At 42.5% G+C, this 14,901-nt stretch overlaps 1 protein-coding gene across 2 annotated transcripts in view; it reads right to left on the bottom strand.

The window, feature by feature from the left end:
- mtcl2 (microtubule crosslinking factor 2) overlaps window positions 1-14,415 on the bottom strand; it is a 50,307-nt gene extending 35,892 nt beyond the window's left edge. For both annotated transcript variants that reach the window (XM_063208240.1, XM_063208241.1), the window contains exons 1-3: window positions 13,253-14,415; window positions 11,138-11,362; window positions 7,055-7,213 (exon numbers count right to left, since the gene is read on the bottom strand). In XM_063208240.1, coding sequence (XP_063064310.1) covers window positions 7,055-7,213; window positions 11,138-11,362; window positions 13,253-14,164 — 1,296 coding nt within the window. In that variant the 5' untranslated portion in view covers window positions 14,165-14,415. The remainder of the gene's footprint in view (window positions 1-7,054; window positions 7,214-11,137; window positions 11,363-13,252) is intronic.
- Window positions 14,416-14,901: the final 486 nt, after the last annotated feature.

Raw genomic sequence — 14,901 nt, 5'->3', positions numbered from 1 at the left:
TAAGACAGCCTAAGTGAAAAGGAGAATAGTGGAAGCTCGAGGAGGTTTAGAATGACTGTATCAGAGGAGGATTGGCGCGACTGTCATTACATACTGCAGAAACACATGTCTTCGTCATGGATAAGACTCAGAGGGTTGTTGAACATGTTTCAAAATGAACACTTCCCTCAACGTCGGCTATTTTTTTCTCTTTCTCTGAGAATGTTTTAGGACCTAAACTCAACTTAGGCCTAAATGGACTCACTGAACTACTGGGCTACAGAACTACTGACTGAGCCGCGCCATGCATTGGCTGCCAGCAGATACAAGCGAGGCAACACAGCATGAATGAAGTTCAAGACACTTAGGCCTATATTACAATTACAAATTACAAATTAATTATAAATAATTATATATTTGTAATGTCCATTCGTCCATGGCTTGTAAATTTCGTCTCGTCTTAGTCTCCTTGACGAAAATATTTTTTTATTTTCGTCATATTTTGATTTGCTTGAGGCAATTTTTAGTGCGTCATCGTCTCGTCATCGTCAAGGGAAAAAGGGGCGTTGACGAAATATTTTCGTCATCGTCGTGGTTGACGAAATTAACACTGGTAGCGAAGCTACTGCCCATCACTGCACGCACACACACACAAACACACAGAGGAGGCTATCCACAAACAGCCAATCAAATCACAGTCAAATGACCTCTCATTGCTACACCATTGCATGTCTCCCACGCTTGTCCCTCTCTGACAGGCTGATGCAGCCAGACATGGCTCAGTAAGGGCTACCTCCCTCCCACACAGCCTCTCTAATGCAGTCTTATATAACTACAGACTTTCATGAACACACACACACACACACGCATGCAAGCACACCTCGTGCTACTGGTTCCAAGCAATTACTAGAAAAAAGGGAACCGGAGCTGATGAGAAGACCGAGTGCACTGACCTGCCTCTAATGGAGAGATGTGACAGGGATGAGAGGATGACGATGATAATAATGATGATGTGGCAGAGAGAGAGAAACGGAAAGATAGCCAAGCTGGACTAGACCCACATCAAGATGAGGAAGGGTCTAGAAACTCATCGTGGTGGTGTTGCCCGACGTCAAGATTCAAGATTCCCTTTATTATATCTTATTATGGGCATATAAAGAGTAAACTGCTTTGTGTTTTGTCTCCTCGAAAGGTGTGTGCGTAAAAAAATCTCAGGTCAGACCCTCAGCGCAGAAATATTCTGATGCTTTCACAGCCAGGGGTTATCCTTCAAAGATCTTTTCAATTGGGAACAAATAACAAAGAAAAAGACAATAACCTTGAGAGTAGAGAGGGGAGGCTCTTCAACACTAGAGCAGACACTACTACAGATCCCTCTCCATTTGGTCTTTGTCTAGTCCTCTGGCGGTCAGACTGGAGTGTACTGGGGGTTACTGGTTGTGCTAAGCTCGGGGCAGTGTGCAGTACAGACAGATGAGGCCTTTGTTGTTTGCCCCCCCTGTGTTTTCATAGCAGTGCCTCCCCCCTCTGGCTATCTGGTATGAAAAAGATGAAACAATGTGAAAATAGGAATAGTGTTCACCAAATCATGGTCACTATCTGTTTTTTTTGTGTTTCTAAATGAATGATGACCACAAACCCTCAGATTTATGGTCCTTAAATTACCTTAAAGTTAAGGTTATCAGGTTAAACACTAGAGAACTCAATATAATAATTTTATTTTTTACATTTTGGTTTTGGTTTTGGCTCAGCAATGATCACAAAAACACATTTAAAAAAAGTGGGATTGCGCTGTTATGTTTATTTGAATATTGAAGCAAAGACAACCTCTCCATGTTCCCCTGACCATCTACTCATTAGTCTGCTTAATGTCATAATGAAATACTAATAATAATACTGAATCTAATCCAAATCTAGTGAAAGATTGCTTAATGTGCTTATTGAAACTCTGTTAGCTGTGTGTTTGTGTGTTTTTAAGACATATCCAATGTCAAATGTCAAGTTGTTTCATATCCTACAAAACTGGCATGAACGCGTGCATGCACGCTCAGCTCTGGTGTGTCTAAGTTCTTTTGTCAGCTTGATTTTACTCCATGTCATCATCATGTCAGCTTGATTTTACTCCACTCATCTCCACTTTCATGTTTCATCAACTCATTTCTCTGCGTTGCTCCCTTTGTGTCATTTTGTAATAGGTTGTTCAGCTGGGTCAGTACTACAGTGGTTGTTTGGGTTACTTATTTCCTTCCTTGGGTTACTTATTTCTTTTCTCAGACCTATATACCACTGAGACCTATATCACTGCTAATGAGTTACTGTACAAAGTGGGAGAGTGTGCAGGTATTCAGAGCATTACTCTCTTGATTCGAAAGATCTCACCAGACAGGTCAGCTCTGATGTTTGAATGCTTATGGCGTTTAATTGAGTCAGGTTGTTAATACACTGAGCCTCATATACCACATACACACAGTATAGATGCTGAAGTTGTCCGACATCATTAACGGTCCATGCAGTGTGCATTTTTGGCAGTTTATTTGAAAAATGGGCCATTCACAAATTAATGATGTCATATTTTCGTGAATCACTAATAATTTTATCAAATACAGTCCCAGGAAAAAGTTTGTACACCCTTTGAAATTGCTTACATTTCTGTCAAAATTGATCATAAAACATGGTCTGATCTTCCCGGAAATCTCAAGAAGGAACAATCAGAGTCTGCTTTAATTAATTCCACCCAAACATTTACATGTTATCATATTTTTATTGGTCAGAAGGCCATAACATTCACAGGAGAGCAGGGCATAAGTAAGTACACCCTTGCATTAGTAGGTTTTAACCCTCAGTTAGTTGCAATATCATCAACCAGACTTGTCCTGTAGTTGCAGATCAGATTAACAAAACAATCTGTTTGTATTTTGTCTCCCTCTTCTTTAGAGAACTGCCTCTCGTCAGCAAGGTTTGTGGGATGTCTGGAGTGCATAGCTTTTTTGACTTCATGCCATATAATCTCAATTGATTTTTTTCAGGGCTTTGACTGGGCTAGTCCAGAATGTGTATTTCATTATTATGAAGCCATTCTAAAGTCGATTTGCTTCTAAAGTATGGGTTGTTGTCACATTTCAGGACCCATACTCTTGTGTGCTTCAACTGTGTGACAGACTTCCTCACGTTTTTCTGTTAAATATCGCAATAAACTCGAGTTCATTGTTCCACTGATAATAGCAAACGGTCAAGGGCCTGAGGCAGCAAGGTAGCCGCATATAATGCTGCTCCCGCCACCATACTCAGAAGAGGAGATGTAACCAAGAATAGCTAAAAATCGGATTCATTCTGCCAATCTAAAATTAATGGGGTTTCTGTCCAAAAAAATATTGCTGCACCTTTGAGGTTTGCGAAAAAACATTTATATGCTTCATAGAATTACTGCAAAATATTCTGTAGACCAACGTTGAAACCAAAGTTGAATTGTTCAGGGGAACACACAATGTCATGTTTGGAGGAGAACTGGAGAAACACACCTTCACCAAAACATCATCTCCACCTTTGAGTATGGTGGCGGGAGCATCATTATATGCGGCTACCTTGTTGCCTCAGGCCCTTTTCAGTTTGCTATTATCAGTGGAACAATGAACTCAGAAGTTTGAGATATTTTACAGAAAAAAAGTGAGGTAGTCTGTCACACAGTTGAAGCACACAAGAGGATGGATGCTGAAATGTGACAACAACCCATACTTTAGAAGCAAATCGACTTTAGAATGGCTTCATAATAATGAAATACACATTCTGGAATAGCCCAGTCAAAGCCCGGACAAAAAACAATTGAGATTATATGGCATGAAGTCAAGAAAGCTATGCACTCCAGACATCCCACAAACCTTGCTGACGAGAGGCAGTTTTCTAAAGAAGAGGGAGACCAGATACATCCAGATTGTTTTGTTAATCTGATCTGCAACTACAGGAAAAATCTGGTTGAGGTTATTGCGACTAACTTAGGTTTAAAACCTATTGAATGCAAGGGTGTACTTACTTATGCCTTGCTGTCTTGTGAATGTTTACATCTTATGGCCAATGAAAATATGAAAACTTGTAAATGTTTGGATTGAAATAGTTAAAACAGACTCTGGTTGTTCCTTCTTGTGATTTCCGGGAAGATCAGACCATGTTTTATGACCAATTTTGACAGAAAGGTAAGAAATTTCAAAGGGTGTACAAACTTTTTCTTGGGACTGTATCACATTTTCTTGAATATCTACCACCATTATTTCTAATTCCATATGGCTTATCGGAAATTTTCATACATGAATGGGTGGAATATTACCATATAAATTTGCAATTTTTGAATTGCAGCAGTCATAGATGCCTTGTCTACAAAAACTATTGGTCGGTGATATAATAGAGTACAACTGTATCATATCTCAGTCAAGCCTAACAAAACCACACTATACAGTAAATACCTTGCTTGTTTCTATCAGCTATTGTTTATTGTATTTTTTCCATTATTTCCTTTAAAAAGTTGAACGAAGACAAAACTGAGGTTTTTTATTGGTCTCAAAGACAAACCTCAATCTCTGCCACTGTAAAAAAATACTCTTAAAATGGTCTTGGAGAGATGATTTAACACCTCATAGATTGTATCTAGCCCCAGACTACTCGCTAATTGTTGAATTAACACTGCTTTTTTTCCCATGTATAGCCTGACTTGGAAACACTGCAAATGTAAACACGATTTTACAACTACAACTCGTTCAAAAACCGTGTGCAAGAATTCTACTTAAAACTAGTAAGAAGGTGGAAAGGGAGCACATTTCTCCAGTACTGGCAGACTACAGGCCGACCTACACAAGCTGCCAGCCTCATGCTCATCCAATGCTACATCTTAAAAGTCTTTGTATAAAAATCCTCGATCGCTCAGATCTGCAACATCAGTGAATTTCATTGAAGATCTGAGGCTTCGGTTTAGTCACCCAGGCATTCAGGAGCACCTGAGGTGAAGGACAAAAGGTCAAGAGACAGACAGAGAGTATGTAATGTTGTCATGCATGTGCTGGGATCTAGGCTGCAGCATCAAGGTTATCGGCGAGCCCCCACTAATGAAAACACAAGAGGGTTGCAATAGCTAGAGGCACAAAGGCTCAGTGCATACCCAGCCCTGATGCACCTCATCACCAGCCTCCAGCAGCTGCAGCTGCAGATAAAAGCCAAATCAGCAGAATCGAGCAGCACATTGATAAAGACACAGCCTCTAGGCCAACAATTCCCTGCTCTACTAACCTTAACCCCCACTCCCCTCCCTCCTTCTCTCTCTCCCCTCGCTCACTTTCACTCTTGGCACACACTTCCTTGTCAGTAGAAAACAAAGGCAGGAGGAGAGCTTTTCCTGATGGCTACATGCTGGGGAAGAACCTTTAAAGGGGAAGCTTGGGATTTTGCACGTATAGCCGTGTTTCCAGAGCATTTGTGATGAAATGGTAGCTAAATTGGAAATCTGGAATGAGTAGCTAAAATGGAAATCTGGACACATGCTGTCGATCAGATAATTTTTGGTTACTGCCTGTGGCAGCCACCCTTGCCACCTCCCTCTGCAATGTCTGCACTAGAGCGGTCATTCCTAAAACGCATTAAACCTTTGTGTACAAAGACATGAAGTGATCAGTGGTGTCCACTGATATGCTGACACAAATCTGTCCCCTTCAACCACAACTACCCCATCTTAAAATAGCTTAAATGGCTGTCAGTGTTGAAGAAGAATAGACAGTCTAAAACCATTTCAGTGGGGTGCAGATTGGCTCAGAAGTCACACACAGTTCATTTTAGGACAAACATAGGAGGGCTAATTTGTGACCATGTGAGGGAGCTCTACCACACAATCACACATGCTCATTTAGAGCGGTTTATCCTCATCCTTTATGATTTCCTATTGTTTTCAATCATCCTTAGGCCTTTCTCCAACATTTGCAATGAAATCATAAGCTGCTTCTGTAAATATAGACATGTCTCACAGCAGGGCTAGCATGGCTGAAAACAACAGAGCTTACAGAGAGCAGTGCCAGGCAAGACAAACAAACGTGGAAAGTCTTCTCAGAATAGGAGCACAGCAGCCCCAAGAATTCTTCACCGTTTCCCCTCCTTCAAAGAGAGGGAGAGAGAAGAAGAGGAAGAAGACGAAAAAGCTCCAGACAAAGAGGCTCCTCTGACAGAAAGCACGATGCCACAGTATGCCAAGATATGCCAACTAAAGAGGACAGATAGCAAGCTGAGGACAAATAGCAAGCCGTCCTCTGCCAAGATGACTGGGGCGGGGGGTGCACAGGCATTTAGGGGCCTTAAAACATTCATAAGATAAACTTTCAGAATCAAACACTACATTCCATGTAAAGAAGTGCAAAAACTGCATCCCAGAGGCTTTGGGTGTTGTTGTTGAAGCTTCCCTGCTTTTTAATTATGGCTCCTATTACCGCACATTTGATGACATTCAAATATTACATTTTATTCTCCCATTTGGAAAGAGGGAGCAATGTGCAGTGTGGTGTCTAAAAGTACATTTATTTAATTTTTTTGTATGAATGGAATTTAGACAAACAACAAGGCAAGCAAAGGCAGACAACTCAAGCAAGGGCAAAGCTCTAAATAATATTACCCTGTTCAATCTCAGTCACTACAGTTTGGCCTGAAAGCTTCACAATGAGATCTCAACACCCAACCCTCTCTCTCTCTCTCTCTCTCTCTCTCTCTCTCTCTCTCTCTCTCACACTCTCTCTCGCACACTCTCTCTCTCTCACACACACAATATACAGCACATAATGCACACACATAAATGATGTAATCTTCCATTACATCACCAAGTTGGCCTCCTTTTCCTTCTCTTGATTTCTAGTGGTGTCATATTTCTAGTGGTGTCACACACACACACACACACACACACACACACACACACACACACACACACACACACACACACACACACACACACACACACACACACACACACACACACACACACACACACAAAACACACACACACACACACACACACACCTTCTCCTGATGTATGTCCAGTGATGTGTTTGTCTCTCACCTCTCTGCTCTTCTCCATCTCTGTCTGGAGGACCTGCTTGGCCACCTCTAGGTCTTGCAGGTGGACTCTCAGCTCCTCGTTCTCCTGCTCCAGGTTGCTCCTCTTCTTCTCCACTGACTCCAGCTCGTTGTGCAGGCGGATGGACACGTCTTTGGCCACCTGCAGAATACATATATTAATTAATATAGTTTTGTAGTTTTATATATCTTGATTGCTCGAACACAACCGATATAATTTGTTCACCCCTTCAGTTCAGTTCAGCCATTCCAGGCCATGTCACTTTTAGTGTTAACCTCCCCGGAAAACAGCGGACCATCTAAGAGGTCCCGAAGCATAATTTTGCACATAATAGCTCACAGTTATGATAATGAATTTTCCTAAACGGATCAAATTTACTCTGAATTAATTCAAATTGGGACATTTTTTATTGAACTCAATTATGTCAAACTATTGGGTTCAAACTTTAAAAAAGAAAAAAAAAGAAAAAAGAAAAATACAAATAAAAAATGAAGTCAGTGTATGTACAGTAACTGTGATAGGCTAATGAAATCCTCCATAGGGGATGTTACTCTGTTGACATAAGGAAATAGCTTCTCAATATGTCCTCATGAAACACTCTAATCTCAGTAGGCTATGGCGTACACACTTGTAGAAAAAAATAAGATAAAGGGTATTGAATAGATACTATGCAGGCTTTTTAACGGTTGAAGTAGCTTGACTAGAGCCTCTGTATAGTAAATGGCTGAGAACAGCTCCTTCCTTATTCTGCCTCAGCGTCTACAACTCTGTCCTGCCCTGAAGCTGCCTCATAGCCAAGCTCCTCTTCATATTACCAAATTTCATTGCATTTAGCAGAGGTCATTGTGGTGAAGAAAAAAACACAGACTTGCTGAAAAAGATCTCTTGTCCTTGTTTGCACTAAGGCGAATTAATTTAGGGGATTTTTTTTTAAACGTTTCTACTGCAGAGGACTACTTGTCAGATTCTACCAGATATCACATCAGCGGTGGTGTGACACAGTGCTGTCCCAAGATCCATGCTAGCTTTTTATGGAGACAGAAAGTAGGCCACTGGATCTCAGAGAAGGAAATGACACAGGAATCCCAGTTAACATCCCACACAAGCCCCACCCCCCTTTGCCCTCCCAGAGCGATCATTATCTTCCCACAGCCAATGCGGTCATGGGAAACTGAAGAAGAAGAAGAAGAGAAGTGAAGAACAGAGGGAGGGAAGCAGGATGGAAGAGAGGAGGGAGAATAGAACTTGTCAGAAAAAAATACTGTGGTGGACTTTTTTTTTAGCCTTTTGGGCTCAATAGTATTACAGTAAATGTAGTGGGTTACAGATTAACTGCATCACAGTAAATGATCAGCCTTGATAATAATAATGATGATGATAACGGACATTTAGATCAAAGTACACAAAAAGAGTGGAGAGAAACAGAGAGATAGCAAATAGGCCACACCCTGAAAATGCTCTATGAACTGTTGGGCTGTATGATCAAAAGAAAAGTTTCACCCACACAAATTCCCCATTATAAACAGAGGGCCACATGGCACAAGTGGCAAGAACAACCAGTGATGACAACTAAGATCTCAAAGTCATCATAGCACTTGAGCAATATTTCTATCAATCAAAACGATGGCCGTCCTCAAGCCTAGTTGCTTACAAATAAACTCTTGACCAACAACTCTGGAGAAGTGCTGCTGGCCACCGATGGATTTTTCATGTCAGATCAGAAAGACAAGCAGCCACTGTCTACAAAAGCAGGTCAGACGTAAAGTACAGCTCTGGATCGAGCACCATGCTTGGTTAACCTCAATCAGAGCCATGGAATTCAGAGTTGTGACAAGCGAGGTACAGGAAGTCGGTTGGTGACATGATTCACATAGATTCAAATCATTCTAGGTAGCTAGGGATGCACCGATACCGATACTGTACTCATTGTACTCGTACTCGTACTCGACAAGCACTTGCTGATACCAGGAACGATACTGCTATTACACAAAACAATGCAAAACGTTGTCACGTTCTGTGGACTTGAAAGCAGCATGGAAAAAAGTGCCACCTCATACAATTACTAATATTGAAATCTACATAGAAATGGACAATAAAAACATCACAGGTGGAAAAAAAACAAGGCCATGCATTTATTTTCATTGTATTTTGATGGTAATCGGTATCGATACTCGGTATCGGCAAGTACACATTTTAATGTACTCGTACTTGTATCGGTTTTCAAAAAAGAGGTATCGGTGCATCCCTAGTTTTTTTTTCACTTGAGACTACACACAGCATCACTACACAACAAGCAAAGAGGACGTAAAAATGAATTAAAATCACATTTTCCTTAGCTGCACTTTCGTTGTTCAACGCTAAGTTCCTGGAACTATTTTGGAACCATGGCAAAGGCTCCATGAGCCGCCATCTTTGTGTAGAAATGGAACACGGAGGTCAATGGGATTCGCCTCTTACTCTTTCTTCCATGGCTCTGACCCATAGATTGTATATGATATACACTCACCGGCCACTTCAATAGGAACACCTCTCTAATGCTGACTTGGACCCCCTTTTGCCTTCAGAACTGCCTGAAACAATACTCGGGTAGGCTATGGCATTCCAACAAAGATAAATTGGTACTAATTGGCCCAAATTGTGCTAAGAAAATATCCTTATGCCATTATATCCCCTGCCTGAAACGTTGATGTAAGGCAAGGTTGACCCATGTTTTCATGTTGTTGACGCCAAATTCTGACCATTCCACCTGAGTGTTGCAGTAGATATCAAGACTCATCAGACCAGGCAACATTTTTCCAATCTTCTAGTCTCGCTTATGGTGAACCTCTCCAAATCGTTGCCTCATTTTCCTGTTCTTAGCTGACAGGAGTGGCACCAAATGTGTTTTTCTGCTGCTATAGCCTATTTGCCTCAAGATTTGATGTGCTGAGTAATCAGGGATTCCCTTATGCATACCTCGGTTGTAATGAGTGGTCATTTTACTTAAATGTTGCCTTTGTATCAGCTCAAACCAGTCTGGCCATTTTCCTCTGACCGCTGCCATCAATAAGGCATTTTTGCCCACAGAATCGCTTTTTACTGCATTTCCCCCCCTTTTTCGTACCATTCTTTGTAAACCCTAGAGATGGTTGTGTGTGAAAATCCCAGTAGATCAGTATGTTCTGAAATACTCAAATCAAGCCCGTTCGGCTTGACAGCCATGCCATGTTCAAAGTGCATTTAAATAACCTTTCTTCCCCATTATGATGCTCGGTTTGAACGGCATCAGATCATCGCGACCATGTCTGTATGCACAAATGCATTGAGTTGCCACCATGTGATTGCCTGATCAGAACTTTGCCTCAATGTGCAGTTGTAACAGGTGTTCCTAATGTAGTGGCCAGTGAGTGTACATTCTGTGCTCTGACCTCAATGCTCGGAATTAACTCACTCAGGGCCTCGATTACAAGCTTGTTATTACAAAAATGGTAACGATTGACCAAATTTTAACCTGTTACTCGAAAGTCTCGGTAATGTCACAGCAAATGTTGTTATCATGTAGTTGAGGTTTTTTTTTAAATTAGAAAACAATGATCAGATTGCTGGTGATCTCCACTCAACCTTAAAGAAACTTGTGAAGACTCACCTCTTCAATTAGGGATCACTACATTACACAATATTAACTCTACTCATTGTAACACTACAACCTTGTGCACTTACGTTGCCCTGTCTGTACATTTAGTAGGTCCTCCACAATGTATATATTGTTGCACTTTCTTTGTTTTGCACATGTTCCTGTGTCCACACTGCTGCACAGTAAGCAGTTGTTCATATACAGATTTTGAATATGTAGAAAGCCTAGAAGATGTCATTCCATATCAACTGCAGTTAGCTACTTGCCTGGTTATCACCAGACCTAAATAACAACGGTTTTGCAAAGTGGCATGGGATTTCCCAGGGTAGTCCCCCATTTAACTGCTCAGAGAAAGAGTCCCAACTACTAGTGTTGTAATTACACCTGTAAGAGCACTTTTACTTTATACAACTCGGTTTACATCTCTCTCCCTCTTCCTCAGTTTCTCTCACCTTGACGTCCTGCTCGAGGGTGCGAATAAGTTCCCCGTCCACCTGCCCGGTCTGGGCCACACGCAGGCTGCGTCTCTCGGCCTTGCGCAGGCGGTACTGCAGGATGCGGCAGGTCTTGTTGGCCTGATCAAACTGCTGCCGCAGGTCCTGCAGCTGGTAGACGTCCTCCTCCATGTACATGTCCCTCATCTCCAGCATCTCAGAACGCAGCTCCTCGATCTCATCCTGCGCACACACACACACACACACACACACACACACACACGTTTAGTCAGAAATACACGTTTCGCCAGTCGAGGGGTGCATTTCTCGAAAGCAAAGTTGCTTACTACATTAGGTACTTTGTTATTTTCAATGCATTTTCCCATTGGCAACTACCCAAGTTGCTAACAGGCTAACAACTTCTCTTTCGAGAAATGCACCCCAGGTCAGGCAGCCACCCTGACAACACCTCACACCCCTTTGACTAGGTCCACTGAAAAGATAAATTTGTGTATTGTGAATTAAAAATCTACTGTTGGTGCACAACAAACGAAAACCAACACCGAATGCTGACTCATAAAGGTGACTAACTTGAAAATGTTACGAAGTGCACCTTTATTCATTTCTGGCAGGCTGTATCTGTGAGCTTGAAATGGACCCTTCACATCATCCAGAAACAAATCCTTAGCTCAACAGAAACAAATGCTGTGCTTGTTTTTCCAGTACAAAATTGCATGACCATGATATAACAATAAAGAAGTTGAAGAAATTCATGAACAACAGCCTATCTGATGACAAGACTCAGCCCTAATATGGAGTTCAGATCTCTGCCCGTGACTCTTTCTGGACAGCACTTAAAACTCTGGATGATATAAACAGGGTCAACAGGCCTTTGCTGAGTGACTAATGCCACTGACAGCTTTAGCTGTGCCTAGGACAGAGTAATCGGAAAGCCCCCCTCCCCACTCAATACTGTACATTATATAATGTAATGAATACGATACAAGAATAACAAAAAATGCCTAGTCTATTTATGAAATGATATTTTAATAAATTATTGGGAATTAGCTTCTGACTGACATATCGAGGCTGGATTTTATGTCACACCACAAAAAAAAGCCACAGCGACAGATTGCCAACATTTTCATTGTGAGTCCAAGCATCTAGGGACAAAAGCAAATCAAACGAAATTAAAGGCATAACTTCAAACTGTAAATACAGTGAATTAAGTATTTATACATTCGTTAGGGAGTAAGCTAAGCGTGTGTAAATTCGTCTGTCTACGGTGGACTACCGCGTGCTATCACTGATGTTCCCTCAAATGTGGGTCACCCACTGCAGAAAGCGTCACGTGCTGCGCGCGCGTAAACAATGGAGTGGAGAAGTGGGTGCGGAGCTTTTGACTGCTGCAGCATCTGCACGGAGACCTGACAAAACAGCTGCATTATTCAGGCGAGCGTGCAGAGGACAGAGTTCACGGGGAAAGGATGCATGGGTTCACTGTAGTCGTGACCTAATTTTATCCTATAGCTGTAGGCTAGCAGTGGTTAATAAAGTTCCTGAGATATTATGGTTTAGCCTATAAATATGGCCGCCTAATTCGTAGTATTTTCCCCTCATGCCACCAGGTTGTATTTCTGCAGAAATGGCAGGCATTGAGTGCTGTATATGTTTTGCCTTTAGAAAAATAGGCAGCGTAATCAAACAAGCGACCTTATTTAGGGAATCACAAAATCCTGTCAAAAAACGCGATGACCTGACACACTATCAGGCTACCCTAGTTCATGGTAATACTTAATTGGGATATACTAGCACAAAGCAATATCCTACTGTTCAGCCATGTAGCTGCGTAAAATGCTTATCAGGAGGACCGATGAGAGAAAGCAGTCTACTCTGCTCCCGCCGTGAATTTATTTATAGGCTGTACCAGTCCCCATACTCAAGTAGTGTACAATCTGAAAAGCCAACCAAGTCATAAAATTGTGTGTTATTTAGCAACCACAAACATATTTGACTAAACCTTCACCAGACTTACAATTTGGCCTACACTTTCAAACGGTGGACCTGTTTAACAGGCATAGTTCTAGAGAGAGGAAATAATGTGTGCGTTATTAATTGCGACCGGTAACTTGCTTTTAAGTAGTCGTTTTCAGAGCGTAGTTCTTCTATTTCTCTGACAAATTCTTCGTGCGCTCCGTCCACAAACTCTTCTGTCAGATCAGAAAATGCCAATGAAGTACTCGCAAGCATCCGACTGTCGAAGGAGGTAGCAGATCTCTCGTCACCCGGAGAGATGCTGCCTTCCCCACTCTCCATGCCAATAGAGAGACGGTCCCTTTCTTCTGCCGTCTTAGAACCATCATCCACAAGTTTACCAGGTCTCCTGGATATTTGTTTTGTTTTAACAGACTTCTCATTGTCTGCTGCCCTACCCCGACTACTGGTTTCAGTGTCACTACTCAATGCGTCCGTGGAAAGTTTGTTTTCTTCCGAAGCACAATCGGAGAGCTCAGAACTGCTGCCTGTAGGGGAAAGCTTTCCAGGGGCACAGCCAGAGTCTTTGCTCAGGTCGTCTGAAATGTTGCTGGCATCCGAAATTTTCCTCCGGCCGACCTTTGTAGACTTGCCGTTACCCTTTGGAGCAACTGACAACATGGCTTTCCCCGACAGCTTCCCTTTCTCTAACTTGGCGTCTTTGCCGCTCCCGGGGCTGCGCCTTGACATTCGGCTCCCGATGTATATAGCCCCTGGTTTCACGCTGAGCGTCGGTGTACCAATACCGCCTCTGATTTTAGTGAGGGCCCACCCAGGACCATCTTTGGGTCTGGCTGGAGAGGGAGCCCTGTTGACTTTCTTTTTGTCTTTCCCTTGTAGCGGCTGCTGCTGCACCGCCGGCTGCTGTTCGAATTGGTGCGGCTTGGAGGGTGCTTGCGCCTGCACACTGTCGCCAGTCTCGTTCCCGCTTTCCATTTTCTGTCTTTGCCTTTTTTCCTTAGGCGAGACGAAATGAGTGGGCGAACTGATATCAGCCTTTGTCTTTGTCATTCATTCCGCTTTGATGACGATTTAAAAACGAAACGGATATCTCCCAGAGGAAAAGGTAGCCTAGTGTAGCCGATGAAAGCACACCGCGATATGAGAGCGCTCTGACAAAGGCGAGCGAAGGACGGACAATCGCACCGTTGCTTTTCCAGTTCTACAAAAAATGCATCTAGCCTACATCGAGCAAGACACTCCCCAGTATCCTACACGACGTGCGCTCTAGAAAATGCTCATGCTGGCCTGCTCCCTCTCTCACTCCGCCCAAATAGCGGTTCCGTATCTGTGTGACGAGTCTAGCCCCCAATCATAGAACGCTACCGCCACCCTAGTCCAGCGGCTGTGCGCAGTAATTGACCACTTCGCGATTAAAAAAAACAAAACAAAATAACTCCAGAAAGCGGTCTGATCTGATTTAGAATGGTAGCCTAACACCTCAAGATCTAGCCCCTGGTGTCAAACGTGGATATTGTGGGCCTAATGGGGAATTGGATTGTGGTAGCCAATTAAAACCACCCAAAAGTGTTCTAATCATATTGATGAATAGCCTATTAAACAGTGACATATAATGACATTTGGTAAGTAGACTCACAAAAAGGGTCTTAACAGATTTGGAATCATAGTGAACTGGGAAACGCCAACTCCCATTGTCATTGTGACACAGCACACAAGTGCACACAACAAAATTGCATGTATGCCTCACCCGTGCAAGAAGGCAACCCCAATGGCGGCCGAAAGGGAGC

This window comes from Engraulis encrasicolus, chromosome 10 (assembly GCF_034702125.1).
Source record: "Engraulis encrasicolus isolate BLACKSEA-1 chromosome 10, IST_EnEncr_1.0, whole genome shotgun sequence".
Classification (NCBI taxonomy): Eukaryota; Metazoa; Chordata; class Actinopteri; order Clupeiformes; family Engraulidae; genus Engraulis; species Engraulis encrasicolus.
This window is presented reverse-complemented; position numbering and strand designations above follow the sequence as displayed.